Below are 17,004 nucleotides of genomic sequence, written 5' to 3'. Positions count from 1 at the left end.
TTCTAACATTTCAAATTTGTTTTGTTTAATAAAGGTATGTTTATAATAAAACTAAAAACATATTAAACCAAAATACTGTTTCTATGGACGCGTTTTGCAACTTGCTCCGTTACGACACCTATTAAAAAACATTATATTTAAATTTTTAATATCCTCAAAAAATAATAAATTAAAATTTAATTATCTAATTAAAAAAAAATACTAATTAAAAATTGCTTCTAAAAATTGCTTCTAAAAATTACTTTTAAAACTTGACGGGCATCTTTTAAATGCCATTAAAAAAGAGTCGAATTTAAGTTAAAATGTACAAAAAGTCAAACTTTGAAAAGTCAAAGTATGACTAAACTTAAACCAACAAATCGCGAAACCGGATTTAAAATCCATCGTTTTGACGATAAAGTCCACATTATGACATCACAATAAACGCTCAAGTGAAAGAAAAGCAAGTACATTGTGTTTACACTTTAACTGAAGCATAAAAGTTATATTTTAACCCAAATAATTTAACGCTACTTACAATGTTGTTGCCTGGCCTGGTTAAAGTCGTTATTAGCTTAAAATATTTACTTTAGAGGTTCTGAATAAACACAGAGTATAATGCGGTAGACAGAAGGTTTTATGTGATCACATAAACGACCATTGTTAAAACGATTGTTAGGAAATAAGGAATTAATATTTCGTTGAATTGCTGCAAGGGCCTAAAACATTTAAATATATTAAGATTAGATCAAATATTGAAGTCTGTTTATTCTAGAAAAAGAGTTTTTACCCAAATGTCATTAAACTATGACGCAATAACGCAAATTTTAATGGTTTTATAAGTAGTTAATGGATTCAGTTACTAAAGTACCATGCATTATTAAGTACCAGTTATCTAATTATATTTTTATTAAACTTAGGCCAGTTTTAAGATGTTACTGAAATCGAAACTTAAATATTTTATCGTGTTATCTTTAACTGCATTCTTGGGGTTGATTTACTTTCCATACAGGCATGTGGTAAGTGTATATTTAGATTTAATTACTTAAAGCAAATAAGGTTTTAATGTTTCTTTATAATTTCCTAATGTAAATAAACTTAAGTTAGTAATATTAGTGTTTAACATAATATTATGACGTCATAATATGTTAAGAACCACGTGAAACAAGAAAGATTGGAAGACGCGAAACAAGATGAAACAGAAAACGGAACAAGTAAGTTAATTAATTAATTAAAATATTTATTAATTGATAATTCATCTGCTTGTTAGTCACAGTCAGTAAACTCACAACGGTTGGAACGTCCTCTGTTAAAACAACCCGAAAACCACGCCCGAACCCGAGTGAAAATAAACCCCCGATTAAAATTCTTATTTGGGGTAAAGCGGTGATGCCCCAATCGATCCCAAACCACGCTTTATGCGGCGGGGTTCACCCGAGTGGTTCACCATGCACTGTGACGTCAGATAGGTCATTATTCAACCAATCAGAGGCGATTGTTTTTATGATGAAAGCAGCAAAAGCAGACGACCTCCCGGATCCAAAATGGAGGTGAATTACGTCTTAAATTAATTAATTAATTGGCAAAAATTAAGCAAATAAAATAAGTTAATTAATTTAAAAAATTGATAAAAATTTAAATAAATAAAATAGCAACCCTGAATTTTAAATATTTTATTTTTTGACAACCCTGACTTAATTAATATTTTTAAATATTTTATTTAATTAATCAAAGTTTAATTAACACAGAAAAACGAACCAAGCTTTTGTCTGGTGGACGCGAGAGAGCGCTTGGACATCGAAATATTTCTACGGAAAACAATTAAATGATTTCGATAACTTCTACAACTGGACGATGACCCCTAGAAGAGACTCTGACGTCAACGCTATGTTGATACCGTTTACGTCACGAAAATATGTGGACAAAATCTTAAAAAAGTAAATTATTTTTTTCTAATTAATTAAATTTTAATTTTTTTAATTAATTTAATTTTTTAGACAAGATAAAATGAATGATGATTTAAAACGCGATCAAAAAATTCTAAAATTCACCAAAAACGTCGATTACAACGAAACAAAGTCGCGTGACGTCATCAAAGATCACGTGACTAAGATGATCGCCGCGAAAACTGATCACGTGGCCTGGGCAGCAAGTAACTGTGACCTCACAAAGGGTGGGAACCAAAGATTAAAAATCGTTCAATCCATGCAGAGTAAAGGTTTAAAAGTTGATATTTATGGAAAATGTGGAACAAAGAAATTAAATTATAACAAAAATCAAGTTTACAAAACTTACCAAGCTTACAAATTCTATTTTGTGTTCGAGAACTCGGCAAACTGTCGCGGTTACATCACAGAAAAGCTCTGGTTCAACGCTTTCTATACAGGGACAGTCCCCGTGATATGGGGTACAAGGCGCGATGACGTAAGAGAAGTTGCGCCCCCGAATTCTTTTATCCATTATGACGATTTTAAAGACGAAGAGGAATTAATCAAATATTTGGATTATTTGGCAACCAACGTAACGGCTTACACGGAATATTTCCAATGGCGCTGGGAGGCGGAAGAACACTATCCGTTGTTCGGTTTTAACGACGCGGATGAATATCAGAACTTATTTTTTGGAACGTTCGCGAACGCGTTTTGTCATCTGTGTAAACTCTTAAAAGACGAAGTTCATTTAAATTATCACAAAACAATTCCTTCATTGTTCGATCACTGGTATGGTAAAGAACACAAACAATGCCTGATAAGATGACGTGACTTATAACGTCATAATAGTATATGTAGTGACGTCACAAATTACACCTTTTTCTTCATAAAATATAAAATGACGTCATAACAAAACGTCCAAAATACGGTCGCTAAAAAAGTGTATACCGGTGTTGACGTCACAATAGAAGTGACGTCATTGTCTTATTCAAGCTACGTCATCATTTACACTTTTTTACATTGTGTTGTGTATTTATTAGTGCAGTAGTTTTTATAGAATAAAAAAAATTATTTTTAAAATTCAATTAAAACAACTTTAATATAACACTAGGTTTAAATACTTTAATTATATCGACATTAGAACCTAATTAAGTCAAAATATAAATCAAACGCGTAAGATAATTGAACGTAATTAAACAAAATTATTTACCTTAGGCCAAATAAACAAAAAAAATGTCATCCACTTTAAGGTATTATACAAAATAAAATCATTTTAAGTTTAAGTAAATGTTAGGAGGATGGCAGAACTTGAACAAAATAAAACGAGCGAAGAATTAAAAGAAATATCGCCTGAAAAACAAGTTATGATTTATTTTATTGCTTGTTATATTGGTGCGATCCTGCTTGCAATTATTTGCGTATCATGGAAGTTAAAAGGTAATTTTTGTGAGTTTTTAAGTTTATAAATATTTCTATTTACCAATAAAATAAATTTTGTTTTTTGTCAGGCTACAACAAAAGCGAGGCAAAGTTGCACGAGGTTATTAAAACCATCGCAAAGAAGGAAAAATATCGAGGTAATTTAATAACAGATATAACCTTAAAAAACAATTTTTAATATCGTTTTTAAATCGAGAATAAATCAAAGTTTATCCTCAAACCTTTTTTGTTTACATTAAAATCACCCGACCATGACTACTTATGACAACACAATCACGTTGAGTGACGTTAAATTTTGTGTAAAGTAATTTGAATTCAAATAAATAAAATGGAGCCAATTGTTTATATTGTCGCCGCTGTTATTGTGGCAGTTATTCTGTTTTTCGTTACAAGAAAAGACAACAAAAATAACCAAGCACAACAACCTCAAGGTAGAATGCTAGCAAAGTTGCCAAAATTAAATTTATATTATTAAACTATCACAACAATTTTAATCTAGTTCGACCAAGAGCAATTCCTCGAGAGAGAGATCCGGATGTTCCGGGAGTCAGAAGAAGAGGTGCAAGAGACCGCATCCAACAACAAGCTCAGCGGTAAAGCACTTAACTAAACCTAGTTTCAGCTGGCAGCATGTTGTAGTAGTATGAACACTTTCTACACCACACATGGGGTCGTGGGTTCGATCCCCACTGCCCTTATGCTGTAGCGCCATTGAGTAAGGCACTATAAACAATATGAACTCCTGCTAAACCAGCAATCAGCAGCATAATTACTGGGCAATTATAATCAATAATATCCCAAACTGCCACAGGCAACTCGAGACTAGGCCGGAGTAACTGATGTTACTCTATGTTCAAGTCGCACATTCGACTTACATCAAGGATATACAAAAAAATATAAATATATCCAAAATCTGCAATAAAAATGTATATATTTTGAGTAATTCACCCTTACTGCCTTAAAGTAAAATTACTTTTTTTTTAGGAGCTAACAATTTCAAAAATAAATGAGGACAAACTGAAAATAAACCAAATATTTTAACAGGCAACAGCAAGCTTCTCAAGACAGCAATGAGGTTGATGAAGATCGCCCCAAGGAAAAGATCGGAGCCAAGAAACAACGGAAGTTGCAAGATAAAGAGGAGAAAAGGATCAGAAGAGAAGCAGATGAGTTAGAGAGGGTGGAGAGGAGGAAAGCTCAGGAGGAGAGGGAACAGATCTTGAAACAGGAGGAAGAGAACAAGAAATTAGAGGAGGAAAAACAAGTGGGTTGAATATTTGTTTAAAAAGTTTAATTTATCAAAAATGATTAATTTTAAAATAGTTACCCTGTTTAAAATTCTTTCTAACACAACTTCTCTTTTAGGCTGAAATAGAGAAAAAGGCAGAAGAAGAGAGAGCTCGAATAGAAGAAGAAGAGTATCAGAAAATGAGAGAAGAGTTTGATATTGAAGAAGAAGGCGAAAAGGAACAAAACGAAGAAGAAAATAAAAATCTTTTACAAGAGTTTATCGACTATGTAAAGGTAATGTTAAACTTGAAAAGATTTTTTAAATATTCCTTAAAATTTTTTTTTATTCTCAGAAAACAAAAGTAGTTTTGCTTGAAGATTTAGCTTCGCATTTTGGCCTAAGAACTCAAGAAGCTATCGACAGAATACAAGAATTATTAAAAAATGGAAATTTAACAGGTTTGGGTCAACTATATATAATGAAGCTTAGTGGGCAATATATATTTGTCCAATTTATAAGCCTACAAAATAAATAAAATTGCCGTTTGTGGATGCGCTGGCAAATATTAGTTAAGAGTTGCGACCATATTATGACAATTAAAATGCCGACAAAAAGGCGGGCTATAAACTAGTTTTAATTAATTAAAACTTTCATGATTTGATTGTTAATAAATTAACTTACCTGATTTGACATTTCAATAAAGATTATGACGTAACAATGATTTTACTATTATGACATCACACAGGGGTCATTGACGATCGGGGAAAATTCATCTACTTATCAACCGAGGAGTTACAAGCCGTAGCAGAGTACGTTAAACGTCAAGGTCGGATCTCCATCGCTGAACTCGCTAGAGCGAGTAACTCACTTATCAACCTTAAATCTGAAAACGAATTGGAAATTTCTTGATGATTGTGATGTCATAGACTTTAGTGTTTTGAGATTGTTTCGGTGCAATAGACAATGCGATAATACAAGATTGTAGGAAAACTGGTGTTTTTTAAATGAATACAAGAATAAATTTGAATTCCATTTTCTTGTTTAGGTTATACAGAACTTTGCCCTTTTTAGGTAAAGATTTGGTATAAAGACAATTCTAGAATAGTTAGAACTTATCTGAAAACCAAAATCCAAAGTAGAACAACTGATCTTTAATATAAAGAAGAAACATAATTGATATCTTTGTGCCACTGCACATATTATGATGTCACAGTGAGAACAATACGAAACAAACAACATGGCCACAAAACAAAAACAATTTTTTTTGCCAAAATAAAAACCAAAAAAATTTAAACCTGAAATAAATATTAAAATAATCTGATCATAAAGATTAGGTCACCATGACAACATGCAAATACTCGATTCCATGGTAACTATAAAAGTGCATAGTTACATGGTTACCATGGCAACACATAGCAACAATGTGTGCATGGTTACTATCGTCATGGTTACTGATCGTCATCAGAGCTGACATGGTCCAAGTTGGTAAACGAGAGATGGCGATAATGGTCCAACCATTCCTCTACCATCCTTGTCACAGAGGATGGTCTTTTACCAACTCGTTGCTTGGCAACCAGCAGACCATCCCCTGTGACATCACAATCCAACCATTCGAGTAAAATGGTTTTGCGGTCTTCTTCATTTAAGGCCTAATATTTAGTTTAAATATTTTAAAAGTATTCATAAGATAATTAATAAATTAATTAATTAAAAGTTATCTGACCTCTCCTCTGGCTGTGAAATGAACCGGTAAAACCTTTCCCTCGCTGTCCACTAGGGGGAGGTATTTAACTGTGTTGAAGGAATTACTATGATGTATTCCCCCAATGCTCTGCGTGAGGTTAAAGTTTTAGAAAGTTTAGTTAGTAAAGAGCTACAAAGTAAGATTTAAATTCACCTTGACATCGTTCTCCATGGTTACAAGTGCTGTAAAGTGCCCTCTAGTGTACCCGAGTACGATGGGGTTGGTGTAACAAAAAGAGGAGTCCCATAAGAAAGGTAAATAAACCCCTTTAAGATACAAAGTACTTATTGATATATTTAAGCTATTAGTTCATGCGAACATTAAAAAAGTATAATTTAAAACAGCGTGGTGTTGTGTTCAGAACATCTGTCCTTACTACAGGAGGTCCTGTGTTTGATCCCCACTGCTTTCATGCATGTAGCACCCTTGAGTACAGTCAGCACTTAATCAGCAGCTTAAATATCGGGGAAATGTTATTAATAAATCCCAAACTGCCACAGGCAACTTGAGATTTGGGCCTTTTAACAGTAAAGATAAATTTAAAAAATATAAGTAGCCTTTGTTTCAGTTCTAAAAATCTACCTTGAAAATTTGCATATCCCAGTGTTTCCCCTCGAAAACTTTTTAAATATTTAATCCCATAAATAATAATAGGACGACGTAGAATATGGGACAACACAAAAATGTGACAATGTTCCAATGAAGCTCCAGGCTATGTAAACAAAAAAGTTAATTCTTGTGTTTTTGTAGTAGATGTACAAAATATATTTTAAACCTGGTTACTACATTTAGGGATTTTTTAACTTTAAATACTGGCAGCGTGGTGTAGTGGTAAGAACACTTTCTACACCACCATGAGGTCGTGGGTTCAATCCCCACTGATCTCATGCTGCAGCCAGCACTTAATCAGCAGCTTAAATATCGGGGAAATATTATTAACAATATTCCAAACTGTCACAGGCAACTCGAGACTGGGTTGGGGTAACTAATGTTACTTTATGTTTAAGTCGCACATTCGACTTTCCCACATCAAGGATAAATTTATATACAAAAATAATGTCAAGTTTTAAGCAATATGTTTAAACAATATTTACTAGCTTCCAATTACTGTTAAAAATAACTTATTTATAAGTTAAACCCCCTGAGGGAATGAGATAATATTTACAACCATTCTAAATATAGTTTCACAATCATAAACAACTTGGTACTGGTTTCTATTAACTACAAACTTTAAACAAAAAGTAGAAATTTTAACTTTCTAAATTCAAAAACGACTCATATTTGTAAAATATTTAAAGTAAACAAACCTGTTGAGCTAGTGAATGAATAAAAGCCCAATCCTGCAAACATTGTCGCTCGGTCAAAGTAAATCCAACCAAGTTTGCTTGGTTCAATTCCCAATCTTTCCATCTTTTAAAGAAACTGAAATATAATGAAATAAATGTTAAAAAACAAGGCTTATACTTGAATAAAACTTGAGGGTGAATGAAAATGTAGAAAAAGTTTATTGAGGCCAAAATTTTAACTCATTATCTTAACAGCCATATGCTTTCCAATGACATCACAGCCTCTATGACATCACAGCCTCTATGACATCACAGCTTCTATGACATCACAGTCTCTATGACATTACATCCTATCACAACCCATATAAAATTACAACCCCCTTGACATCACAATTCATATGACATCACAATTCTTATAACATCACAACTTTTGTGACATCACAGCTTCTATGACATCACAACCCCTATGACATCACAATTCCTACAACATCACAACTCCTATGATATCACAGTCCCTATAACACCACAAACCATGACATCACAACCCATACCTGGTAGCACAATCCTGTAGGCTTTCAGACATGGCCGTCCTTAGAACATTATCTCGATCGAAAACTCCCCAAGTGGATTGGAGGACGGAATCGAGAAGACAATCCCCCGCTGATCGGTTCCATAAGGAATATAATCGGTTGTCACAACCTCCAAGATGGAGGAGAGATGAAGACCAATTAATTGCAACTTCCTCTTCTAATTCTAAATGGTTTAAATTTAAAAATTTAAAATACTTCAAACTTTAAATAGTGAAAAAGAAATAAAAAAAAAGTTTTAAAAAAATGTAAAAAAACTAAAATATTTCACCTTTCTGCACATCTTGATCTAACAATTCATTAAACAACAACTTTTGGATCACTGAAGGGAGATCACATATTTCTACAAATGAAAATTGTCATCAACATTTAATTCACAAAATTATTGACATTTGACCACATGCCATTTTCAATTAAGCTCTGCATAAATTTTTAACTTTTCATTAAAAATTTTTTTTAATTTAAAAAATTGGACATTATAAAAAAATTTAATTCAAGTTTTAAATCAATTTTAAAATATCTAGAAACGTAAAACATTTGAAAACTTAATTTCCAGAATAAAATAAACTTTAATGTCCTTTTTTTACAATTAATCATCAACATAATAAAAACTATTTCACAGGCAAAATTTTTACAAATCTGCCCTTGCTAAGATTCAAACCCAGGACCTACCGATTGGTAGTTGAAAAGTTGTGCATTCTGATAAGAACCTGCAATGAAAATCCCCCTTCCTTGTCCTCAAACTGGAGGTAATTTGTCGGCGAATTAAATCAGCGATGTCAGGACTTAAGTGAGACGGGTTCCGCTTGAAAGCACGTGGTGCAATCTGTAATATTTCCAATCCATGTCAGCCAAATAAATTTATTAAAAATTTAAATTATAAACCAATAATGTAACATAAACAATTTAAGTTAAGCAAGTTATTTAACCAATTAACTTATTTTTAAAGTTATTTTAGTTAAATGAAAATTCCAACTTAATAAATAGAAACTAACTACGGTTAACTAATAATAAATGTAAACAAAAACCTTTACTAAAACAACACTGTTCTTAAGAAAATTAAACAAACAAAAACAGACAACAAATTTATATATCATCTTCAACCAAATAAATAATCATAATGCTAATTTAGAAAGGTTAACCACTGATTTATGTTCACCAAAACTTTTAATAATACATCACTGTACCTCAGGGTTGAGTAGTAGGGCAAGAATGTTGTGGCGTTGGAACCGGATTGAAAGATGAACGAGAGTATGACCTACATCAAATGCTGAAGGTCGGTTCAGAAGTTTTACTTCATCTTGGTTCAAACTGCGGGATATATTTCCTCCGTGCATGAGGTAACTGTCCACTGATTCAACAATATTGTCAACAACTCCTGTGTAAGAATATTAGTTGTTTGATAACTTTTTTTTTGATATTTATTTATCCTCGATGTGGGAGGGACAACTTCACAACCTAAACATAGAGTAACATCAGTTACCCCAACCCAGTCACGGGTTGTCTGTGGCAGTTTGGGATATTATAAATTATAATTGCCCGATAATTATGCTGCTGATTAAGTGCTGGCTCAGCAGGAGTTCATACCGTTTAAACTGTCTTTCTCAAGAACACAAGCAGTAAAAATCAAAACTTACAACTAGTGTAGTAAAGCCAAGTGTTCTAACTAAAAACCACGCCTCTATGTTTATAATTATTAGCAAATTTAAGAAGATAAGTACTGTAAAAAAACAGTGTTTCAATAAAGAGCTAAAAAAATAAATTGATTGTCTTATCAACAAAATAAAATAAATTATGTAATATGTAAAAAAAAATCTACAAAAATTTAAAGTGAAACAAAATATCAAAATAAATAAGTGAATATATAATTATTGATCGTTGTTAGAAAAAATAAATTTCTGCAACAAAAATCAATACCGAGCCAATTTAAATGGAGATTCTTAATTACAACTATATAGGCTCAAGCTTGGTTTTGAAATTCAAAAAAAAATAAATAAACAAAATTACAAAAAACTTAAATATATAAACCACAAAAAATTAACCATTAACAAACTTTATATTAAACCATTTTAGATAAACACCATTAAATTATTAATAATATAAAAGACCACTAAATTACCATCAATATAAAAGATCATTAAATTACCAATGATATAAAAACACCATTAAATTACTAAAAATATAAAAACACCATATATTACCAATGATATAAAAACACCATTAAATTACTAAAAATATAAAAACACCATATATTACCAATGATATAAAAACACCATTAAATTACTAAAAATATAAAAACACCATATATTACCAATGGTATAAAAACACCATTAAATTACCAATAATATAAAACACCATATATTACCAATGCAAGCTTTCAAGAACAACCAGTTCAAGTTTCGACCTCGATTCTTGCGATTGTCAAGGTCATGCCTGGATGAACTTCGTGATATCTTGTGCCCTCCAGTGGCAGTGTTACGGTTGCTTCCACAAGCCCCGATGGTGCGTGACGAACATGCCTTCAAAACATTATTTTTGTTGAACTTAAATTTTTTTTTAGATTTTAATTTTTTTAACAAACCTGGTTATCAAGATTTTGTCTTCGATGTCGATTTAATTTAGTTGATCTTTGGGTTGAAAGGTCATTCTGTGATGACCCTGAAGATGAACTTGATGACCTTGAATGTCCTTGTGGTGACCCTGGGACAATGGAACACTCGGATAACTTCTCGGACAATAAATTTTGTTCGTTTGTTATTATATTGTTGTCGACACGATTTTGTCGGCACATGACACAAAGTTTTGAAACATTCCAATTCTCGTAAGTACAGTTCCCACAATTCCATTTCCTATTTTTTGTGTTTTTATCGTGTTGAGGCTGCTCTGAGACTTTTACAGAAGGATTCTCCTTTAAGGAGTTACAAGAAACACACCAAGCATTATCTCCTTTGTTATCAAACAAACAAATAGAACAAGCCCAATTGTTTGTCGGCGATTCAGGCCGATCGTCAAATTTTAAAAAACCTAAATTTTTAGCGTTTAGATCATTTTCCGGTACATCAAATTTTGTGCTCGTTTGTGCTGTGTTTTTAGGATTAATTATAAATTCTTTGGGGTCATTTATCTCCTTTATGACGAGCCCCTTTTCTTTGTGTAATGGAGGTGGTCTTATGACATCACAATCACGTAAATGTGAGCACATAGAACACTTTATAGAAGCGGCATAGTTCTCGTAAGTGCATAAAGAACATATCCATTTTTCATTATTCATAATAAGCCTAATGATTCCTAAACAAAAGTTAGTTAAAAACACAACCAAAACTTGGAGCTCTATGAGCGTCGTCCACCAAGTTTATAAAATGCAAAAAGGGCGGAATTTCTATAACCTTATCCTAATCTTCTTTTGTACATTCCGCCCTCTTCGCATTTATTTTAGTACAACTCGTTTAAACCGGCGGACGGCGCTAATAGAGCTCTCAAAACTTAACTTTACAATAAAGTTTAACTAGCAACTTCTACAGAAAAAGGCAATTTCTGACATTCAATCGGTCGATAATAACAACAAAAACGATATTTTAAATTGTAGACTTATTCATTCTGTCAGACAGAAACAATTAGACAAAACTGTTCAAACCCTTATAAAAAACATTTTTAATAAATATTGAAGTAGATTTTAATCAATAATTTTCGGAACCAATTCCACTAAAAACAAATCAACTCAATGACACAGCTGACATTATTGTTTTGTGACGTCATGTTCCGTCACGCAACATTAAACTACGGTTTACACTAATGACAACAATGACGTCATGCGGTTACCGTTCAAGTTTATCCTCAAATTTGATAGAAAAAATTTTTTTAAATAAGTTTATTAATATTTAAAACAAAGTTAAAGCCACTGAAAAAATAATGATGTTGGGCATCACCACGTGAGGTCATAGGTTCGATTCCCGCTGCTTCCATGTTCTAGCACCAATAAACAAATTTGCAAAATCAAGTTTTTTACATATCATAACCCCATTTTTACAAATATGTGTCATTAAATTTATTTAAACACAAAAAAATGTACTTACACATTAAAGTTTACACAAAATAAAGTTAAGTTCATAAAATTAACTCTCAACAGATGCATATTTAATAAAATAAATGAAACAGTATTATCAATTAATTATTCGCAATAAATACAATGCATTCATAATAACATAATTTATATCAATTTACAAATTTAAATAAATATTTTTGCCAATTCAAATGGTGAAACAATACAATAATGCACAGCAGAAATAAAACATCAATCAATGATTCGATAAATAATATAATTGTTCCAACAACATAAGAGTCTTTAAATCCATTTACAATTCTTGTTTTTTATCATCCAAAATTTTCAACAGAATCTTTCCATTGCTTTGATTTGACTCCATGTATTTATGAGCTTCAGAAACCTCATTAATAGAAAAAACTTTGTCAACAATTGGTCTCAAAACAACCTTGGATTTCCCACTAAAATATGGAAGAGCATTTTCACTAAATTCTTTAATCAGTTTTGCTTTGTATTCAGTGCTTCGAGCTTTTAAAGTTGTCCCCAAAAGGGAGGCTCGTTTACCCAATATTTGCCCCAATAAAGGACCATCGATCATCGAACCCCCTAACAACCCATAAGTTACCCATCTTCCCTCAACAGCTAAACAGTCGATGTTTTGCTTCCAAAATGATCCTCCAACACAATCCAAGATCACATTCACCCCTTTTCCGGAGGTTGCTTCCTTAACCTTTGAACCAAATTCCCCCTCTTTGTAGTTAAAACCATCGGACGCACCGAGCTCTTTCGCAAACTCAATCTTCTTACTTGTCCCAGCTGTAACAATTGAGGTCGAATTTGCGAGCTTAACGAGTTGAACAGCCGCGGTTCCAACCCCACTTCCTCCTCCATGGATCAAGACTTTTTCACCCGATTCAATCCTCGCGATAAAATGAAGAAGTTGGTAAGCAGTGAGCCAGGCTTCAGGTATTGCTGCAGCATCCTGAAGTGAAAGACAACTGGGGACCAACATCACATGATCCTTATGCACCGAAGCATATTCAGCATACCCACCTCCTGGTAACAATGCCATCACTTTATCCCCAATTTTCCATTTTTCAGCATCAGACCCGACCTTCTCAACGACCCCTGAAACTTCAAGCCCCAAGTTTAGTGGGGATTTTTGTCCCGGGTATTTCCCCTCTCTTGTTAATATATCAGCACGATTCAGTGCTGCCGTATGAACTTTAATTAAAATATTTTCAACCGGCAACGCTGGTAGTGGTTCGTCATTTGAGATGAATAATTCGTCAGCATTTCCAAGTTGTTTCTGCCTGACTGCTTTCATTGCGCTTGATAATTTAAACACAGATTGGTGAAGTTGGCAGGCTAGCAAGATTTTAAACGAAGTTAACAAAAAAGATTTTGGTTTAAACTTTGTGGTAAGCATTCTAAAAACAAATAAATCTTTAAAATATTTTTTTAATCTCTTAAAACTTGATTAAATTAGATTGCAAGTTATGAATACATGGTACTACAATAAACACAAAGGTAAAAATGCAATTCAAGTTAACAGCTGCACGCATCTTAATTTCATCATCAAAATAAATAAGTTATATTAGCTTTAATAAAACATTAATAAAATAAACTAAATTACTACAGAAATCCATAAAAGTTGATACAAAAAATAATCAAAAAGAAAACGCACAAAAACTAACAATATAAATATAAGTCATGCTTCTATTGTTAAACCTTGGTTTTAATTAAATATTAAAAACATAAATCTACAGTAACTAACTATCATAGATAAAAAGTTATTTCATTATTAATTTAAAAACTACAAAAAAAAATATTTTAAAAATAATTTCTGACACAATTTAAATAAAATTCAGCTTCAGTAAACGGGTTATGATAAGAAAGGATATAATTGCGTGCATTTTGAACAAATTTTTCTCTTAATTTTAGATCATTAATTAACTTAACAGCACAGGAAACAAACTGTTCAGGATTTGAAAATAACAAACCAGTTTCATAATGAGTTATAATAGCTTGGTTTGCTGGTATATCTCTGCACAAAACTAGGGTCCCAAGTGCCATTGCTTCTAGAATTGAAGCTGCCATTCCTTCACTATTTGATGAATTTAACAAACAAAAACAATTCTTACTTTTTATGAATTCAATAAACTGTTCATGTGGTAATGAAGGCATAAACTGAATTTTACTTCCGTGTTTATTATCCAACCAAGTTTGTAAGAAATTTTCTCCATGTATTAGTGGAATTGGTGTCGAAAGATCCGTTGGATTGGAATTAACATCTAAATTATTTTTAAGTTTCAAAATACTTGTAATTTTTTCTACAAATAATTTCGAGAAATTTAAATCTTCCCCGCTTGAACCTAGGATCAGCAACCTGACATCTTTCTCACAAATTTTAACCAAATTCAAAAACTCTTCAACAATAAAAAGTGGATCCTTCACAGCTCTTATTGTGCATGGTAACACAAATATTAATGGACATTCAACCTGTTTTATAATTTCTTGATCGGAGCAAAATTGAAAAGTCGTATAATCCAAAGCTTGAGGTTGAATCAAAATATTCGCATTAGGAAAATATAAAAGTGCTTTTAATTTCATATCATCAGTAAAAGAAACACAAAAAGAAGAACTTTGAATACAGGATTTTATCACATCTAAATTCTCAGCAACATCCACATTCTCGTTAATATCCGTTCCTCCGAATACGATCCCATATTTAACATTCAAAACACATTTTTTATCTTTACAACAACACACCACACATCTCCCACTTTTGTAGGCATGAAGCAGAATCACACAAGTAATCTCATTATTTTGAATAAATAAATTTAAGTTGGAAACACTGCATTTGTCCTCAATCGATAAAAATTGGTTCGGACTGCAAATTTTAACTTTGATTCTATTTTTAACAAAGTGATCTCGTAACCTAGCAACTGTGGAATTGTTGCCAGTTGCCGGTAGCAACGGTGATATAATTAGAATGGAAATCATGAAGTGCAAAACTGCAAAAGGAGTTACAACAAAAAAGCAAAAAAGGTAAAAAAAAACTAATAATAATAATTAACACCTCATGGCAATAGAATTAAATATACATGTATGTACAAATAGGTTAAAGCATTACATTCTTATATAAATACGTTATAAGAAAATACTAATTAGCTAATTAATCAACAAAATTACAATAATTAAAATAAAGTGCTTCTCGACTGCAAACAGTTAGTCCTGCTTTAAGACCTAATAACTAAATCATAAGTCTGTTTGTGCTAAAGACCTAGCTCAAGTATTCTTTATTTAATTTTTAGAACATATCTAATCAGTTAATAAACTTTGATTTGCAACATTTTTAATAAATGGCGGAGTAAATTATCGGAGCGCGGAGATTCGTTTTTGCGGAGCGCGGAGATTCCTTTTTGGTAAATACTTTGACCTATATTCTGAATGTCGTGGGTCTGATTGGAATTACGTCAACAATGGTACTTACTGTTATGCGATAGAAATTTTACAAATACTATTATGACGTTTATAAACACGTCACTCAGAATTAAATATTTTAACCTTATTATTTTAGAAATGAAAATCTATTAAATATAACTACGCAATTTACTTAGAATGGTGACCAAATACCAACTAATGGAGCTCAGTAACATAGTATAAAATAACTAAAGCCATACCGCTACTTACGTATAAAAACGAATTTTTAACTGCGCAAGAGTTAAATCTTGCTAATTAAACGGTTTAAAAGCGTTTTGCCTATACTTCTTTCATGCAAAAAACACGCTATTTTTGTTTTAGGTAAATTGCGTAGTAATATTTAATCGATTTTCATTCTAAAATAATAAGGTTAAAATATTTAATTCTGAGTGAAATTCACGTGTTTATAAACGTCATAATAGTATTTGTAAAGTTTCTATCGCATAACAGTAAGTACCATTGATGACGTAATTCCAATCAGACCCACGACATTCAGAGTATAGGTCAAAGTATTAACCTTCCTTTTTGCGGAGTGTATTAGCAGAATGCGACTGAGTTTCACTTTCTTTAACTACGTTAGTCACGTGATAAAAGAAGGCAAAATCAGCCTTGAACGACCTGACATTATGACGTAATACAACACTTCACCTGGTAGTTCAGAATGTCATTTTTTTTAGTAAATATTTTAAATAATTAAACTTGCAAAATTTAGACCTAAACTTATCAAGCAGCAACTAATCAAACTATTCAATATAAAATACTTTAAAAAACAAATATCTGTAAATAAAATATATTATTTTATTATTTAATATTATTTTGTTTTTTCGCACATTGATAAAAGTAAATAATAAATACGATATACAATTAATATTACAACAATGCGACGGGAAAAAATGACAAAATTAATTTAATGATTTAATACATGCCAAAAGTATTAATGTTTACATAAAGATTTTATAGTATACTATGGCATGGTCACCAGACCCAAAATAAGTTTGCTCCAGGTAAGCTTGTCTTATTTTTTATGCAAACCACAATCGGTGAGCGACATCATACCACAATCGGTGAGCGACATTGGTGAGCGACATCATCGGTCAACAGGATCATCGCATTGTTACATCATCGCATTGTTACGTTATCGGATAGCGGTTTTATCGGATAGCGGCATCATCGGATAGCGGCATCATCGGATAGCGGCATCATCGGATAGCGGCATCATCGGATAGCGGCATCATCGGATAGCGGCATCATCGGATAGCGGCATCATCGGATAGCGGCATC

General features: G+C 32.1%; 5 protein-coding genes across 6 annotated transcripts; 2 read left to right on the top strand and 3 right to left on the bottom strand.

The window, feature by feature from the left end:
- Positions 1 to 905: 905 nt before the first annotated feature.
- Positions 906 to 2,857, top strand: LOC145745662 (4-galactosyl-N-acetylglucosaminide 3-alpha-L-fucosyltransferase FUT5-like). Its single transcript, XM_082563797.1, has 5 exons — positions 906 to 998; positions 1,133 to 1,193; positions 1,250 to 1,529; positions 1,728 to 1,916; positions 1,977 to 2,857. The coding sequence occupies exons 1-5, from the start codon at positions 912 to 914 to the stop codon at positions 2,734 to 2,736; spliced, it is 1,377 nt and encodes a 458-aa protein (XP_082419923.1). The 5' UTR covers positions 906 to 911; the 3' UTR covers positions 2,737 to 2,857.
- A 766-nt stretch (positions 2,858 to 3,623) lies between these two features.
- LOC145744609 (uncharacterized) lies at positions 3,624 to 5,600 on the top strand. Its single transcript, XM_082562502.1, has 6 exons — positions 3,624 to 3,781; positions 3,850 to 3,943; positions 4,395 to 4,614; positions 4,716 to 4,874; positions 4,934 to 5,039; positions 5,327 to 5,600. Exons 1-6 carry the CDS (start codon positions 3,679 to 3,681, stop codon positions 5,488 to 5,490), a joined length of 846 nt encoding a protein of 281 aa, XP_082418628.1. The 5' UTR covers positions 3,624 to 3,678; the 3' UTR covers positions 5,491 to 5,600.
- Positions 4,778 to 11,481, bottom strand: LOC145744608 (ubiquitin thioesterase zranb1-B-like). Of its 2 annotated transcripts, none has more exons than XM_082562500.1 (11): positions 10,780 to 11,481; positions 10,564 to 10,717; positions 9,386 to 9,576; positions 8,871 to 9,024; positions 8,470 to 8,541; positions 8,163 to 8,364; positions 7,633 to 7,747; positions 6,908 to 7,037; positions 6,479 to 6,591; positions 6,305 to 6,412; positions 4,778 to 5,464 (listed from the first exon to the last, which is right to left on the bottom strand). In XM_082562500.1, the coding sequence occupies exons 1-11, from the start codon at positions 11,467 to 11,469 to the stop codon at positions 5,459 to 5,461; spliced, it is 1,935 nt and encodes a 644-aa protein (XP_082418626.1). In that variant the 5' UTR covers positions 11,470 to 11,481; the 3' UTR covers positions 4,778 to 5,458. The 2 variants fall into 2 exon arrangements, with proteins under 2 accessions (XP_082418626.1, XP_082418625.1); XM_082562499.1 differs by lacking the exon at positions 4,778 to 5,464 and adding an exon at positions 5,718 to 6,230.
- An 850-nt stretch (positions 11,482 to 12,331) lies between these two features.
- On the bottom strand, positions 12,332 to 13,672 carry LOC145744701 (quinone oxidoreductase PIG3-like). The gene has a single exon (XM_082562621.1). The coding sequence runs from the start codon at positions 13,664 to 13,666 to the stop codon at positions 12,551 to 12,553; it is 1,116 nt and encodes a 371-aa protein (XP_082418747.1). The 5' UTR covers positions 13,667 to 13,672; the 3' UTR covers positions 12,332 to 12,550.
- Positions 13,673 to 14,068: 396 nt separating this feature from the next.
- LOC145744700 (glycosyltransferase 1 domain-containing protein 1-like) lies at positions 14,069 to 15,589 on the bottom strand. The gene has a single exon (XM_082562620.1). It carries the CDS (start codon positions 15,241 to 15,243, stop codon positions 14,071 to 14,073), a length of 1,173 nt encoding a protein of 390 aa, XP_082418746.1. The 5' UTR covers positions 15,244 to 15,589; the 3' UTR covers positions 14,069 to 14,070.
- Between the last annotated feature and the right edge of the window lie 1,415 nt (positions 15,590 to 17,004).

Source organism: Corella eumyota, chromosome 3 (genome assembly GCF_963082875.1).
Source record: "Corella eumyota chromosome 3, kaCorEumy4.1, whole genome shotgun sequence".
NCBI lineage: Eukaryota > Metazoa > Chordata > Ascidiacea > Phlebobranchia > Corellidae > Corella > Corella eumyota.
The sequence above is the reverse complement of the archived record's forward strand: the minus strand, read 5'-3'. Positions and strand labels throughout refer to the sequence as shown.